Below are 15,477 nucleotides of genomic sequence, written 5' to 3' on the forward strand. Positions count from 1 at the left end.
GTCTGACCGAACTACTCTATTTTCCTCACACTGGGGAAGGGAATTAATTTCTGTCTTGTAAAACCAGCCCCTGACCAGAGTAAGCCCTTTGCAGGTGCTAAGAACTGAAAATATGCTAATGAAAATAATTTAGAAATATGAAACTGTAAAATGAGTATAGGGAAATTCAACAAACTTCTGATCTTCTACCATGATGCTTCACTTTAAAAATGTCAGACAATTTCAAAAAGCATTGATGGATCTGCTTTAATGGGCCATCTGGCAGAGAGGAAGGGGTATTTGCTGCTAGCTTATGTTTGTGGAGGTAGAATCATTCCCATGAGATTATGTTGCTGGTAAGAATAGCTTTTTTGAGAATAGCATCTATTGAGCACCTGTGATGTGTTGGCACTGGGGTAGGCTTTTTTATGGAGCATTACCAATCCTTAGGTCTTTTCATCCTCATGTACAGATGAAGAAACTGAGAGGCTAGTAAGTATCTGGGTTGGACTTCAAAGCCCAGGGCCCTTCTATCTTTTGAAGCTTCCTAGACTGAGAGCTCCCAGATGACTTTAGGACCTCACAGTGCCTGGTTGGCAGCAGGCAGGGACTAAGACATACCTGTTGGATAAATGGACCTCAAAAATGGCAAATGAGAGCCTTGTTCAACATCTAAGAATTACAGAAATGTAGTACAATTAACATATACAATTAAATAGAGAGTAAAACTTTAATAGAGCACCAGAAGTATGTAAAATGTGTACAGGTAGAAAAATAAATCTAGTCAAAATATCCCCGAGAATACAAAAGGTCTGCGTCTGTACAGTGCTGTGCTGACCACTTTTGAGGTGAGGGTGTTTTTCAGATGGTCTATTGGCAGTTTGGCAGGATTTTACAGCATCTCCATTTTCATTCCTTTTAAATATTCTTCTCACAATTAAAATGTGGTCTTTATTTTAGTGAGTATAAGAGGCTGAAAATTATACTTCTCAGTGGTCTTTTTTTTTTTTTTTAATCATTAAAGCCTTTAGAAAGCAGTGAGTTCCCAAGATGGAATATTTTTACCAGGTGAATCTTTAAAATCTAGCTCATTGGTTGTTCAGGTTTGTCCAGTGTCTGAGAGTTCTAGATGTGGGGTTTGCTCAGGTGATCTTAGAGCCTGTCTGTTGTTCTGATCACCCCATGAGGCAGATGTGAGAAGCAGGGGTCACTGTGTCCACCTGTGTGTTTCTTCCTTAGAGACTAGCTCCAGGGGTCCTGGCCCAGGGGGAGTCCTGAGGCCAGAGCTGTCACCAGGATTCTGCTTGTGGTTTTCACAGTCTTCTGTGATGACGCTTAGTTTGTCAAAAACATCATTCTCATCAGAGAGTGGGAAGGAGAAAAACAGAAGCGTGCTGTGATGAGGGTGGCCCAAAAACTGTGGAACAAAAAAAGGAAAGTTAATTATCAAATTTTCCCATTACTTCTTCTGCGCTTACAAAGATTTTATGCAGGACTCCTGGCTGGAAAACACTATTTTCAAAATGTGACAATAACAGTATGATGGTTCCTCAAAAAATTAAAAGGGATTATAGGATCACCATATAATCTAGCAATTCTACTCCCAGGTATATACCCCAAAAATTGAAAGCAGGGTGTTGAAGAGATATTTGTATACCTGTGTTCATAGCAGCAGCATTAACAATAACTGAAAGGCTGGAAGAAACCAAGTGTCCATTGACAGATGAATGGATAAACAAAATGTGGTACATACACACAATGGAATATTATTCAGCCTTAAAAAGGAAGGAAATTCTGTTACATGCTACAAGATGGAGAAACTTTGAAGACATTATGCTAAATGAACTAATCCAGACACAAAAAAGACAAATACAATATGATTCCGCTTACATAAGGAACCCAGAATAGTAAAATTCAGAGACAGAAGGTAGAATGGTGGTTGCTGGGGGGAGGGGGAATAGGGAGTTATTATTTAATGGGCAGAGAATTTCAATTTTGGAAGATGAAAAAGTTCTGGAGATGGATGGTGGTGACAGCTGCACAACAGTGTGAATGTACTTACTGCCACTGAACTGTCCTCTGAAAAATGGCTAAGGAAGTAAATTTTATATGTGTATTTTACTACAATTAAAAAAGATCTGGGCCGGCCCGGTGGCGCACTGCTACAGTGTGCCGCTTGGGAGTGCGGCGGCGCTCCCGCCGAGGGTTCGGATCCCACATACAGACCGGTTCCCGCTCACTGGCTGAGCGAGGTGTGGGCGCAACACCGAGGGTTGCGATCCTGTTGCCCGTCCCAGTCCGGTATGGGCACGACACTGAGGGTTGCGATCCGTTGCCGGTCACGAAAAAAAAAAAAAAAAAAAAAAAGATCTGACAAAAAATCTGCAACTCATTTGCCAAGTGATCACATGTCACCCTCTGATAGTTCCCCTTTTAAACCAGGGAGGGGATTTTTTGGTCTGATCACGATGCTACGGGACTGACATAGCCCGGGTGTCATTTCCTCCAGGAAGCGGGGACGTGGCAGGTCCTGGATAAATGTCTTGGAATAACAAATAGACTCTCTCATGCGTCCTTGGGCTGAGTTAGGGGACCCTCTTTGGTGCTCTTCAGTATCCTGCCTGCCCCTCAATGTCAGCCCTTAGCCCTGCGCCATCCAGTATGGCAACCATGAGCCAAATGCGGCTACCGGCTGCTTGAGATGTGGCTATTTCGAGTTGACATGTGCTGTAAGTGTGAAATACATACCATATTTCAAAGACTTCATATGAAAAAAAGAATGTAAAAAGTCTCAATAATTAAAAAAAAAATACTGATTACATGTTGAAATGATGGTATTTAGCTATACTGGGTTACATAAAATACATTATTAATTTTGCTTATTTCTTTTAATGTTTTAAAAATGTAGTTACTAGCAAATTTAAAATGTGTGGCTTGTGATATTTTTCTGTCAGACAGTGCTGCCTTAGCACATGGATGGGCACTGACTCCTCAGTTTTGTCTCTCCTGCAGACAGGGCTGGTTAAGGACAGGGGCCACAGTCCAATCATCTTGGTCTCTCCAATGCTTTGACCAGTGGAGATGCCCATATATGCTTCCTGAAATCTCTGCTGATTTCACATTCTCCCTTCTTCATCCTTGTAGGGCCACCAATGTACTTAATTTTGACAACTGGATGGAGAAACATTCTTTAAAGCTTTGCATTTTTAACCCCTCCCCTCCAGGTGGAATCCTTCTGGTTCCATCTTTAATCTACCAGTCTGTTCCTTTCTCCATGTAATTTCCACACTTGGCCTTTTGATATGACTTAATTTAAGCTGAGGGCAGCTGCACTACCTATTGGTGTGGACCTGTCAGAATTTCCCCTCCTGGGTCTTAAGCAGCTGATGGAGGGAAAGGGGAACTACAGTCACGGACTGCATATACGGAGGACCCATAGGATTATAATGGCTACACCATATAGCCTAGGTGTATAGTGGGCTATACCACCTAGGTTTGTGTAAGCACACTCTATGGTGTTTGCACAATGACAATATCACCTAACAATGCATTTCTCAAAACATATCCCCTTCTCCCCCCATCCTTAAGTGACACACGGGCAAAGGGCAAAGCTGGGGGAAGGATAACCTCTGTAAAATTCAGATCCAGTGGATTCGTGAGAACAAGCTGGAAGCTACCCTGATTCTCCTGGGAAAAGGGGAGAGGAGAGGAGAACAAGGAAGATGTTAAATTAAATCTCAAAAAAGCAAGTGTCAGGCTGCGTCTCCTGGTTGGACACATACACAGAAACTGTAGCCATCTCAATAGATCAGTGTTGGATAAACCTCGCTATTGCTTTTCCAACTCAAAATCTCCATCCCCAGCAAATCTCCCAAAACTCAAAGTGATTCTTTGGGTCACGGTTAATGGGTTCTATACATTATGAGTCAAACTGGGGACTTTGGTAATGTGGGGGCCCCGATCAGCTCTGTAGTTTCTGGAGGTTCCTTCGCTCTCATTCCTCTGGTCCTTCTCCAGCACCCTGACCCCTTACTTCTCAGACATCACAGGGTCTCCTAGTCTTGGATGCCAGAGCTCATTCCTGTACTATGTTTGTCTTGGCTTTGACTTGCCTGTCTGCACATTCATTCCCTCTGTCTTTTCCTGTCTGATCAGTCTCTTTGATGGTGAAGCCAAAGCAAAAATAGGAGGTGAATAGTTTTGCTTCCTGTTGGTTCTCAGTTAACAAAACACCTTCTACCCAGAGCAAAGGGCCCACCTCTCTTTGTTCTTCCTGCTGCCAACTGTGGCTTCTCAAAAGCTCATAGAGGAATCTTAGTTCATTCTAGAAGATTCTTAGTTCATTCTGGTGCTGTAGTCGTGCTGGTACTCTTTTAGAAGGTTCTGGCTGGCACAGAATAGCTGTAGTGCAGGGATGGAGGCTCTGTGTGAGCCCAAGAGCAGGGCTTCCTCTCACCACAGCTGACATAGCTGCTGCTGCAGCTGAATGTCTAACCTGCCAGCAACAGAGATCAAGGCTGAGCCCCTGATGTGACGACATCATCCAGGAGACCAATCAGCCATCTGGTAGCAAATTGATGGGACAGAATCTCTTGCACTCTGAAAGGGACAGCGGTGCATCATGACTGGAGTTGACACTTCTTTCAGGAATGATTTGCCGTTCATGTCCTTCAGGGCTTTAGTCAGTGTCATTGAGGTTTTACAGAGTGTGTGCTCTGCTGGCACAAATTGCAGCTTGACTTGTGTCCCCACAAAACTCACATGTTGAATTTCTAACCCCCAGTACCTAAGAATGTGACCTTACTTGGAAATAGGGTCTTTGCAGATGTGATTAGTTCACACTGGAGTAGGGGGAGCCCTAATCTAGTATGACTGGAGTTCTTATAAAAAGGGGAAACAGACACACACAGGAAGAAGGCTATGTGAAGAAGAGAGCAGAAACTGGGGTGATGCTTCTACAAGTCAAGGAACACCAAAGATTGTCAGCAACTCCTGGAAGCCAGGGGACAGGCCTGGAACAGGTGCTCGCCCAGCTTCAGAAGGAACCTCCCTGTCGACACTTTGATCTTGGACTTCCAGCCTGCCCAATGTGAGATGATGTATTTCTGCTGTTTAAGATATCCAGTTTGTGGTACTTTGGTATGGCAGCTCTAGCAACTTATACAGATCCCACATAAAATTATGTCAGACCAAGGGACACGCTGACAGCAAAGGAGGCCAGGAATGGGCACAGGACCCTGGGATACACTGATTGTGCCACATGCTGCACCGCCTGGCTTGTTAGAAGTGCATGTGAGGGGCCGGCTTGGAGAAGATGAGACCCTGTGAGGATGGGGCACTGTCCCTCAGCACCTCAAATGAACCCAAAATCAATGACCATTATGTGATGCTGTGTCCCCAGGAGGGAGAATACACGGGTTCAGGAACCAAGGGGTGGACGTAGGACTGGCTCTGCTTACCATCACTCCCGGTGACCTACCTACTTGGGGAACCAGTGCTCCTTGTCTGTGCAACGTTAGGTCCTGTGAGTCTGAAGCAGGGGTCAGCAACCTATGGTCAATGAGCCAAATCGGGCTCACCGCTTATTTTTTGTATGGCTCATGAGTCAAGAATAGTTTGAGATTTTTAAATGATTACATTTAAATGGTTCTATAAGTACCTCTATAATTTCAATTTTACCTCTTGGCCTGTGAAACATAAAATGCTTTTTACCTGCCCTTTAAGAATAAGTTTGCTGACCCCAGTCTGGAGGGTTCCCAGAGGTGGTGCGTTTCCTCCAGGGTACAGTAAGAGGCCATTAAACTTTAAGCTATGGCTGCTGCCTCCTCACATTGGATTCCTCATGCCAAGAGAGCAGCAGGCAGGGAAAGGAGTCATCACATGATCACCAAGAGGAGACATAGCTGCTGCTGCATTGTGGAGGAGACCCAGGTAGGGCTGCCTCCTGGCACTCCCCTTCCGGGTTCCAACAGCAAATGGACAAGTACGGCAGCGGCTGCCTGAGAAGGGCTGGTGACCAGAGGCTCAGTCCTCGCAGGGATGATGGTCTGGGTCACCCAGTCAGGCCAGCAGCCCTTACGCAAATGGACAAGTACGGCAGCGGCTGCCTGAGAAGGGCTGGTGACCAGAGGCTCAGTCCTCACAGGGATGATGGTCTGGGTCACCCAGTCAGGCCAGCAGCCCTTACCAGCAGAGGCTAGTCATGGGCCAGGGGAGAGGCAACTCTTGAAGGGATAGCAGAGGAGGGAGAACACGAGTGTCACTTGTGTTCCAGAGACCGCTGCAGTGCTGGACGCAGTTCCTCTAACCTTCCTCTTGTAACCCTCTCCAGGAAAAGAGTCAACTCAAGTCCCGGAGGAGCTGCTCCCAGCGGACCCAAGCGGTCTGAGGGGCAGAATGTAATGGACTCTGCGTGGTCTCCCACCTGCCAGGAATACCAGCTGCCCAGGTCTCAGGCCTCACCCTGGTTAGGCCCCCTTCCTGGGGGTGGCCCACATCCAGCATGATCAATGTGGGGATCATAGGGTCGGCCCTCTTGCCTCAGCCTGGGACATCTCTAAAAGGCCATCCCAGCTTGAGAGCCCCCATGGGACTGGCTGAGGCCTCTGCTGTGACTGTGTGACAGCTCGACCTCTGTCTCTGCCCCATCTTGCTACCATCACTCCCTTAGAGGTATTATTCCCAAGGGTACTGCCCACTAAGCCTTTTGAATGCAAATCACCATTTTAGAGTCTGTTTCCTGGGAAATAAGACCAACGATAGTCCTTTTTTGGGTTTGGGCTTGGCATATTTTCATTTTCAAGTGTCAGTATGTATCCAGAATTTCACTTCTTAGGGCCTCCTCAGTCCTATAGTCTTCAGCTAGGTGCATCCTTTCTTCTTTCTAAATTCTTTTTCTTATTTTAAGACAGTCAAGTGCAGTAGTGAGAAGGGGGAAAGAGCAGAACAAGGAGTTTGATCTGCAACTGACTGTGACAATCACTTGAGATAACTCACTACCTTTGGACCAGTCTTCTTTCTAACTCTTCTAAAAATAACCTTCCTGAATCTAGACTACACATCCCAGAATTTCAATCACTCTCCTAAGTTCCAAAGCTGAAGAACGTGCCTCTTCCTCCCCCCCGTGCTCCCCCTCTGCACTTAGGCTACAGTTTTCTTTCTCATCCCTCCACCCTTCTTGTTCCCTTCCTGCCCCAGAACTGTCCCTTTGCTCCCAGAGGACCTGGGCTCTGGGTGGTGAAGGCTGAGAAGGAACAATGTCCAGGCTGCAGGGGGGCTTCTGGAAGAAACCTTCCCCCTTTCCTTGGTGCTGCTCCTTCACCTTAGACCTCTCTGAAATGGGCACAAGGGACTGAACCAGCAGCAAGATGTGGTCCTGACCTTAAAGGAAAACTCTTTCCAATCAGGGTTTTCTAATCCACATCTTGCTCCTTCCTACCTACCTCTTTGAGGTGCTGTGGAAGGGAATTCCTGGTGGAGAAGATGTACTTCGTCTTCTTGTAAATGCACCAAAGCAAGGCGGAGCAGCCGAGAAGCACCAGGAAGACGGCAAAGACAGAGGCGAGGAGGAGGATGGCCACTAGCCAGGAGGGCATCGTATCTGCAGGGACAACAGGGTAGGTTACATTCTTGTCATGTACAGGGTGGCTCACAGTGAACTTAACAAGTTTGGCCACCATAGTCCAGTGGCAATCCTTGAAAACGGGCCATATGTTCTTCTTAGAAGATGTCTCAGAAACACAGCAGCTGGTTGTGGTATCCAGGGGTTTTCAACAAGTTTCACCTCCTTTCTATGTTCTTCAAAGACTGGTTTCTGGCATTGTTGCTGATATACATAAAAAGAATAACAAGCAAGAATTCTGATCCACTTTACCTACTCACAGGGGAGCAATGAGCCTCTCTGTTTTGGATATACCTCTTCCGCCTTGTAGCAGCAGAACCGACTACCATGAGCCCCTGAGCCCGGTTCAACACAGGCACCACAGTGTTTTGTACGAGAACTGCAAAAACTCTCCACATGACGGACTCCATCCAAACCCCTGCACTAAGAGACCAGACCAAACTCCAGCACTGCTTCTAGCTGCCTTAGGCCATGACCCTGGGATGACCCAGCCCTCCTGGAGTTCCTTCCAGAAAAACTCAAGGCTGCCTAAAGAACTTACATTTGTTCTTGCCAGCACCTGATGACAGGCCCCTGACCTCTCTGAGAGCATTTACTAAAAAGGGCTTACAGCTGTGAATCCTTCCTCTTGCCCTCTGAGAAATAACATATCTCCTACAACCCAGGAATGTCTTTCTCAAGGACACAAGAGCCATTCCTTTGAAAGTGTCAGGAAGGACAGGGCCTCTGTCCCCAGGCTCTGTGGGAGGGTAAAAGCCTAACTGACAAATGCCAGTTCACAGACACAGATGGCCTAATAGCTTTGGCACTGGGCCACCCTCTTACTTGATTCTTGTAATTTTTTCACTTCCCTGATTGTGCTTGAGTCCCCGCTTGCTCCCCGCCAATCCCTCATTCTCCTTTTAAAACACCCAGTCACCTCTTTCCCCTACTGCAGTCATTACTGAATAAAATCTGTTTTTACCACTTGAACAACATCCAGCTTTGTTTATCTTTGACAGAGCCTAGCACGTCCCCCTGGTCATTTGCCGTTCTACCTTCTCTCATTCAGCACCAGGCACCTTCTCCAGCTGCCCTGGGCATCTAACCTCCTGTATTAATCCATTTATGTTGCTTATAACAAAATACCTGAAGCTGGGTGATTTATAAAGAAAATGAAATTTATCGCTTACAGTTTCTGAGGCTGGGAAGTCCAAAGTCCATCTGGTGGTGGTGAAAATGACTCAGGTCTCACATTGCAAGATGGTGGAAGCAGAGAGAACAAGAGACAGAGAGAAAGACAGACTCTCCTCTTCTTTTAAAGCCCTCAGAACCACACCCCTGACCACCATTTTTAATCCATTCACTAATGCATGGTCCTACAATCCAATCACTTCTTCAAGGCTCCACCTTTCAATTACCATAACAGGATTTCCCACCCTCTTAACAGTCACAGTGGGGGCTAAGTTTCTAATACATAAAACTTGGGGGACACAATTCAAGCTTCAGAGAGTTTTGGGGGACATGATTCAATCTACTACACCTCCCTACGCCCAACTCCTGCCAAGCAGCACCCCCACTCAAGCAAAGCCCAATGCATCTGGTGCTGAGAGGAGCCAGAAGAACAAAGCCTCCCTGTGAAGAGTGAGTCATTTTATTTTATTTATTTATTTATTTATTTTTAAAAGATGACCAGTAAGGGGATCTTAACCCTTGACTTGGTGTTGTCAGCACCATGCTCTCCCAAGTGAGCTAACTGGCCATCCCTATATAGGGATCTGAACCCGTGACCTTGGTGTTATCAACACCACACTCTCCCAAGTGAGCCACGGACTGGCCCTTGAGTCATTTAAGGGGAAAATGGCAAATGCCACTTACGCAAGGCAGATCAAATATCCCCAAAATAGCACACTGGTCCTGGAGCTACACCAACTGCAGCCACCTGCTGGCATCTTGCTAATCACATCACTGGTCACAGTGCGTGGCTCACAGTGGATGCTCCCTAAATATCTGAGGGACAGGTGTAGTGTCTGTCTGGAAGGAAGGGCTGGGAAGAACACGCAGCATCTTCTGCCTCCCTCCCTTGTCCTCATGGCACTGATGGCACCAACCTCATAATCTTCCCAGCTCATGCCCTTGCCAGGTTCATAACTCTTTATTCCAGTTCCCCATGAACCCTTGTTTCTAGAGCTAGAATCAAGGGGTAGTTCCTTCTATCCCACACTTTCAGTGTGTTCAGCTCAAGCCGGTCATGTTTCTTTGTGGGGAATGCAGGGTCCTGCGGTGAGGGGGCTGGCTGCAGTGGCCCAGGCTATGCCCCGGCTGATGAGATGAGCTCAACAGGGACCTGACATCCCAGCTCTTGAGAAAGTTCTGGGCTCCTACTCATCCATCCATCCTCCCGTTAATATCTCAGTAGTCCTCTAACTTGGTATGTGTGAGAATCACCAAGAAGGCTCATGAAAACGCTGATTGCTGGGCCCCACCCTGTCATTTTGTTTTGAGTGATGAGCCCCTGGAGGGCAGCACCTGGGTCTCGTTGTGTCTTTAGCGGGGACATCTTAGCACCTTAGCCAAGAACACACCTGGTTGATGATGACAAGACTCAAGGGATATTTTTGTTACCCTGGATGGAGAGTCTCAGAAGGGGAAGGAGAAAAGACCCTGCTTTACACAGGATGTGAACCGTGGGAGAATCTACTAACCAACCCCCTCTGCGTAATATTCTCTAACGTGTTTCAGATCCTGACTGTACTGGTGGGCAGCCTACCTTTCTCTGTTTTATCTACAGGGACATGGTGCCTTACTTTACCTATGGAATTCAATCTGAAAATCTGAAATCCAAAATGCTCCAAAATCCAGAAATTTTTGAGTGCTGACATGATGCTCAAAGGAAATGCTTATTGCATTTTGGATTTTTAGTTTAGGGCTGCTAAACGAGTAAGAATAATGCAAATATTCCAAAATCAAACTCAAAACACTTCTGGTCCAAAGCATTTAAGATAAGAGATACTCAAGTTGTAGAAAGTTACAGGGAACATAACCTAGGTTTAGACTTATCTGTGTTCTGTTTAGTCCTTGTCATTTGCTAGCTGAGTGGCTTTGGGCAATTTACTTAACCTCACTGAACCTTTATTTTCTAGTCTGTAAAAGGGGAGAAGATCATTATCCCGCCGAGGGTTCGGATCCCATGTGGAGACCGGTTCCCACTCACTGGCTGAGCGAGGTGTTCGCGCAGCACCGAGGGTTGCGATCCCATTACCAGTCAGTAAAAAAGACAAAAAGGAAAAAAAAAAAAAAAAAAAAAAGCAGGTCATAATTTTCTTTTGCAAAATGTCTGGATTTTGTCAGCAAATGGGTACTCATTTATATTCATGAACTATTTGAAATACTCTTCTTTTTGATCAAATTGTTTGCCTCATGCCATGGGTCTTAGTCCATTCCTGTTGCTTGTAAAAAAAATACATAGAACAGGGTAATTTATAAGAAAATGAAATTTATTGCTTACAGTTTCAGAGGCTGGGAAGGCCAAAGTCCAGGAACACATTTGGCTAAGGCTTTCTTGGGTGGTGACTTCAGTGATAGCAGGTATCACATTGAGAAATGGCAGAGCAGAGAGAGACTAACCTCTCGTGTGCTATTCGTTGAAAGCCCTCAGAACTACGCCCCTGACCGCCATGACTGATCCATTCACTAAGGCATGCTCCCACAATCTAATCACCTCTCCAAAGAGCTCCACCTTTTGATTACCATACACAATAGGACTTTCCACCCTCAACGGTTACAGCGGGAATTAAGCTTCTAATATATGAATTTTGGGGACACAATTCAATCAATCTATAGCACCATGTTTCATGACCTGAGTGGGCTTGTGTGTGTGTCCCTCCTTCCACGGTCTGAGTTTGCTGAACATCTCAACAATGTCTTTAAAAATTAAAAAGGTCAGCTGCTTGTATGCAGACATCTGGGCCACAGATTCTTTTCACTTAGCATGCAGCTGCAATGTACCTGCACATAAACACTCAGTGTCCAGGCCAACTGGTATCTTTTCTCTCTCTTTCTCCCCTTCACTTCCTCCCTTTCTGTGTCTTTTAAGAAACACCAAGAGGGGAGACCCTCTGCTAGGACACTGTGGTCCACATCGCATCTAGAGGACCATGTCAAGGTCCTGGTTCCACATTTTAAGAGTGGCCCTGAGATGAGTGGCACTGAGGACAGTGACGAGGTTTCTAAACTTTCCCTTCCTGTCACATGTCTGCAGGCCTGGAGACGAGCAGCCTGAGAAGGAAAGATTTGGGGTGTGGGGGTGGGTCAGGGCATAAGCTCTGCTGGGTGGTCTTGGGAGGATGGATGAGCCTTGCTTCAGGGAGCCTGAGAGAGCTCGTGGAGGGGCCCTCCACTCACTGGACAGACAACATTCCCATTGATCCCTGAGATCTAAGAGTGAATGAGCTGCCTCGGAAGGGGGTGGTCTCTGGTCTCCATCCCAGCACGAAGCTGATCAATCAGGGCTGGGAGACCGCATCGAGTGATGTAGATTTCTGAACTGGGTTGGAGTTTGAGATGGATGTGAAGATGTCTAAGGGTCTGTGAGTTGCCATCTACAAAGCTATTTACAGTGCCCGGAGGAGGGAGAATTGCAGGGTGTGCATCTCACCACTCACCATCACTGGTTGTTTGCTCACAGACAGGCTCACTCCATTCCCCCGTTTTGTTCCAATCGAGGAGGAAGGCTTGAACTTGAACACAATAAGTGGTCCATGGCTCCAGGTTTCTGAGGATCTCAGAGTCATACTGAGGAGTAATCTGAAACTAGTAATAGAGATAAAAATAAGAATATGCATCAGCAGTGAAGGGCCACCATCCTTTTTTTCTTTTTTCTCCACACTTCCCAGTTATAATCTCTGCTTCAGACTTAAAATAGGAAGGAGCAGGTGGCAGGAGCTCCTTGCAGTTCATTTCAGGGGACCTCGGCATCATTCTAAGGGATGCGGCAAGGATTTACTCTGATGCTGACAAACCATCTGGTTTAAATGACAAGCAAACCATCTCACTTCCTTTTTTAAAAAGAAAAACCAGTTTTAAAGATTGAACTATGTCCCAAAGAAATTCATATGTTGGAGTCCTAACCCCAGGTACCTATAAAATGTGACCTTATTTGGAGATAGGGTCTTTACAGAGGTGATCAAGTTCAAATGAGGTTACTAGAGGTTACTATTAATCTCATATGGCTGGTGTCCTTATAAAAAGGAGAAATTTAGACATAGGCACACAGGGAGATGCCATGTGACTATGAAGACAGAGATGGAGTAATGGTTTTACAAGCCAAGGAATGCCAAAGTTTGCCAGCAACCCAGCAGAAGGCAGGAGAGAAACAGAACACATCCATCCCTGGCACCTTCAAAGGGAACATGGCCCTTTAGACACCTTGATCTTAAACTTTCAGCTTCCAGAACTGTTAGACAATACATTTCTGTTGCTTAAGCCACCCAGTTTGTGGAACGTTGTAATAGCAGCCCTAGCAAATGAATACACCAGTCATATGCAGTAAGATTCCATGGAGTTTCATTCTAAGTTAAGAGCATGTTTCTGCTTCTGGCTGCTTGGGGTTCTCCTCTGACTCGCTTCTCTTGTGCACCTGGGCAGCCCCTCAGAGGCCCCACCTCAGTTCGAGGGCACATACCACGGCCTGCCTCTGCTCTGGTGGTTAGCATCACCGATGCATCTTAGTTTAATTTGACGCTTCTCTTGTGCACCTGGGCAGCCCCTCAGAGGCCCCACCTCAGTTCGAGGGCACATACCATGGCCTGCCTCTGCTCTGGTGGTTAGCATCACCAATGCATCTTAGTTTAATTTGAATGTATGATATCGACACTAATGTTATATTTCTAAATTTGAGAAACCAAAATAGTTCCAGGCAAAGTGAAGAGAATTAAAAGAGTATATGAAGTGAGCACAGACTCTTTTTTTACTTTAGTAGTTGGTTATTTTTCTTTTGGGGTTGGGATTGTTGACAGCTATCTATATTCGTTTATTGTAAGAGAAGCTAAGCTCATTGAGCGCAAGAAGTGGATTATACCCATTGAATCCATGAAGAGTATGGTATAACTTGTAAGAAGTTAATTAAAGAACAAAACGCAAAATAAAACAATAAAATCCCTGGCTTTCATTTCTAGAAGTCCAATGCCTCTAAAACCTTCCAATACAATTTTTTTCAAAGATTAGACTCAGAGCCAACCCATAGCAGCAGGCAGATAAGCTGGGGACACAGCTACCTATTCAAGTCAGTTTGGTCCTTTTTCTGTCCTTTCACTTCTGGCCAGCTTCTGTTTTTATCTTCTCACTTTCTCCCATCAAGAAGAAACAGAATTTCCAGAAGCCTATCTTGCTATTAGTTTAGGAACCTAATCTGGCATAGTCTCAGGCATACTTGCATTCCAGAAGGCAACTGTGTAAACTGGTTTAAGTAGTGGTGACATTGCAGGCACCCGTGAGAGGAGAGCGTGGAGCATGAAGTCTCTCCAGCATGTGGTATGTCACACCGAATGCTTCCACATGACCAGGACGACATGAGAAGACAAGTGTAACCAGATATCCACGCTGTGGGCGTGTTCTAGATGAGAAGCTAAATATGAAGTGGGCTTTGCATTTCACATGCGGTGCCTTTCACTCAGCCAGGTCACTGTGGAAACAGACCCTTAACTGGAGTCTGCTGCTAACCCATGGAGGGGAGCAATCAGTCTTATCTCTGTGTCCCAGGACTTAGCAGGAGACACCTCCATTTGATGGATGATTATATAAAATTAAATATTCCTTCTTGCTTTCCAGGCACACATTTTCAGGGGTCTTGACTATAAGCAAAATCATCTATTCTGTGAAGAGGGCAGATATCCTGCATGCTATGGTTTGAATGTATGTGTCCCCCTCCAAATTCGTATGTTAAAATGTAATTGCCAATGTGATAGTATTAAGAGTTGGGGCCTCTAGGAGGTAACTAGGTCAGGAGGGATTGATGACCTTATCAAAGAGGGGCAAAGGAGCTGCTCACCCCCTTTGCCTTCTGCAATGAGAGGACATAGCAATGAGGTGCCACCTGGGGAGCAGAGAGCCCTTGTCAGACACTGAATCTGCTGGGGCCTTGATCTTGGACTCCCCAGCCTCCAGAACTGTAAGCAGTAAATTCCTCTAGTTTATAAATTACCTAGTCTGCAGTATTTTGTTATAGAGGCACAAATGGATTAAGACACTGAATCATTTAATGGAGCATTTTCTGGGGGAAAAATTTAACTTGAGACTTTTTTTTCAGGGTGCGCAGTGTGTATACATGAATTTAATTACATCATTCCTAAGATAATAAACGTGATTGATCCCTTCCTCCCGAACTCTTGAGAATTAAGTAATAAAATCAATATTTAATATGGAGGTGATACATATGTATAATATAACTTACATAACATACATGTCAGTTTAGGACCACAGATAGCATTCATCTCCGAAGCACTAAGTGTAAGAATAAAACCTGATCAAGGATGAATGAAAATAGCCTTAACATGTCTACATAGGAGAAGGACCCTCAGCTTTGACCATATACATTGTTTCAGTCAATGGGACAAATTTATGTTTTTCGTTATGTCATTAAATTCCCCAACACTCCTCTAAATTAGGTTATTGTCCCTGTTTTATTAATGAAACAGGTTATTGTGTCCATTTTACAGACATTAGGAAGCTAAGGTCAGAAATGTGACCAGAGCCACACAGTGGCAGGGGAAATATTCCAATCGAGTCCTTAGAGTCCAAGCCCATGTTTTTTTTTTTTTTTTTTTTTGTCTTTTTGTCTTTTTTCCGTGTCCGGCAACGGATCGCAACCCTCAGTGTTGCCCCCCTACCCGACCCGGGGC

At 45.4% G+C, this 15,477-nt stretch overlaps 1 protein-coding gene across 1 annotated transcript in view; it reads right to left on the bottom strand.

Annotated features, from left to right (window-relative positions):
- Positions 1 to 685: 685 nt before the first annotated feature.
- The window catches only part of IL10RB (interleukin 10 receptor, beta), a 27,685-nt gene continuing 12,893 nt past the window's right edge, over positions 686 to 15,477 (bottom strand). Inside the window, exons 5-7 of the mRNA XM_008567123.1 lie at positions 12,244 to 12,391; positions 7,422 to 7,579; positions 686 to 1,396 (exon numbers count right to left, since the gene is read on the bottom strand). Coding sequence (XP_008565345.1) covers positions 1,187 to 1,396; positions 7,422 to 7,579; positions 12,244 to 12,391 — 516 coding nt within the window. The 3' untranslated portion in view covers positions 686 to 1,186. The remainder of the gene's footprint in view (positions 1,397 to 7,421; positions 7,580 to 12,243; positions 12,392 to 15,477) is intronic.

This window comes from Galeopterus variegatus, unplaced genomic scaffold (genome assembly GCF_000696425.1).
Source record: "Galeopterus variegatus unplaced genomic scaffold, G_variegatus-3.0.2 Scaffold294, whole genome shotgun sequence".
In the NCBI taxonomy this organism is placed as follows: Eukaryota; Metazoa; Chordata; class Mammalia; order Dermoptera; family Cynocephalidae; genus Galeopterus; species Galeopterus variegatus.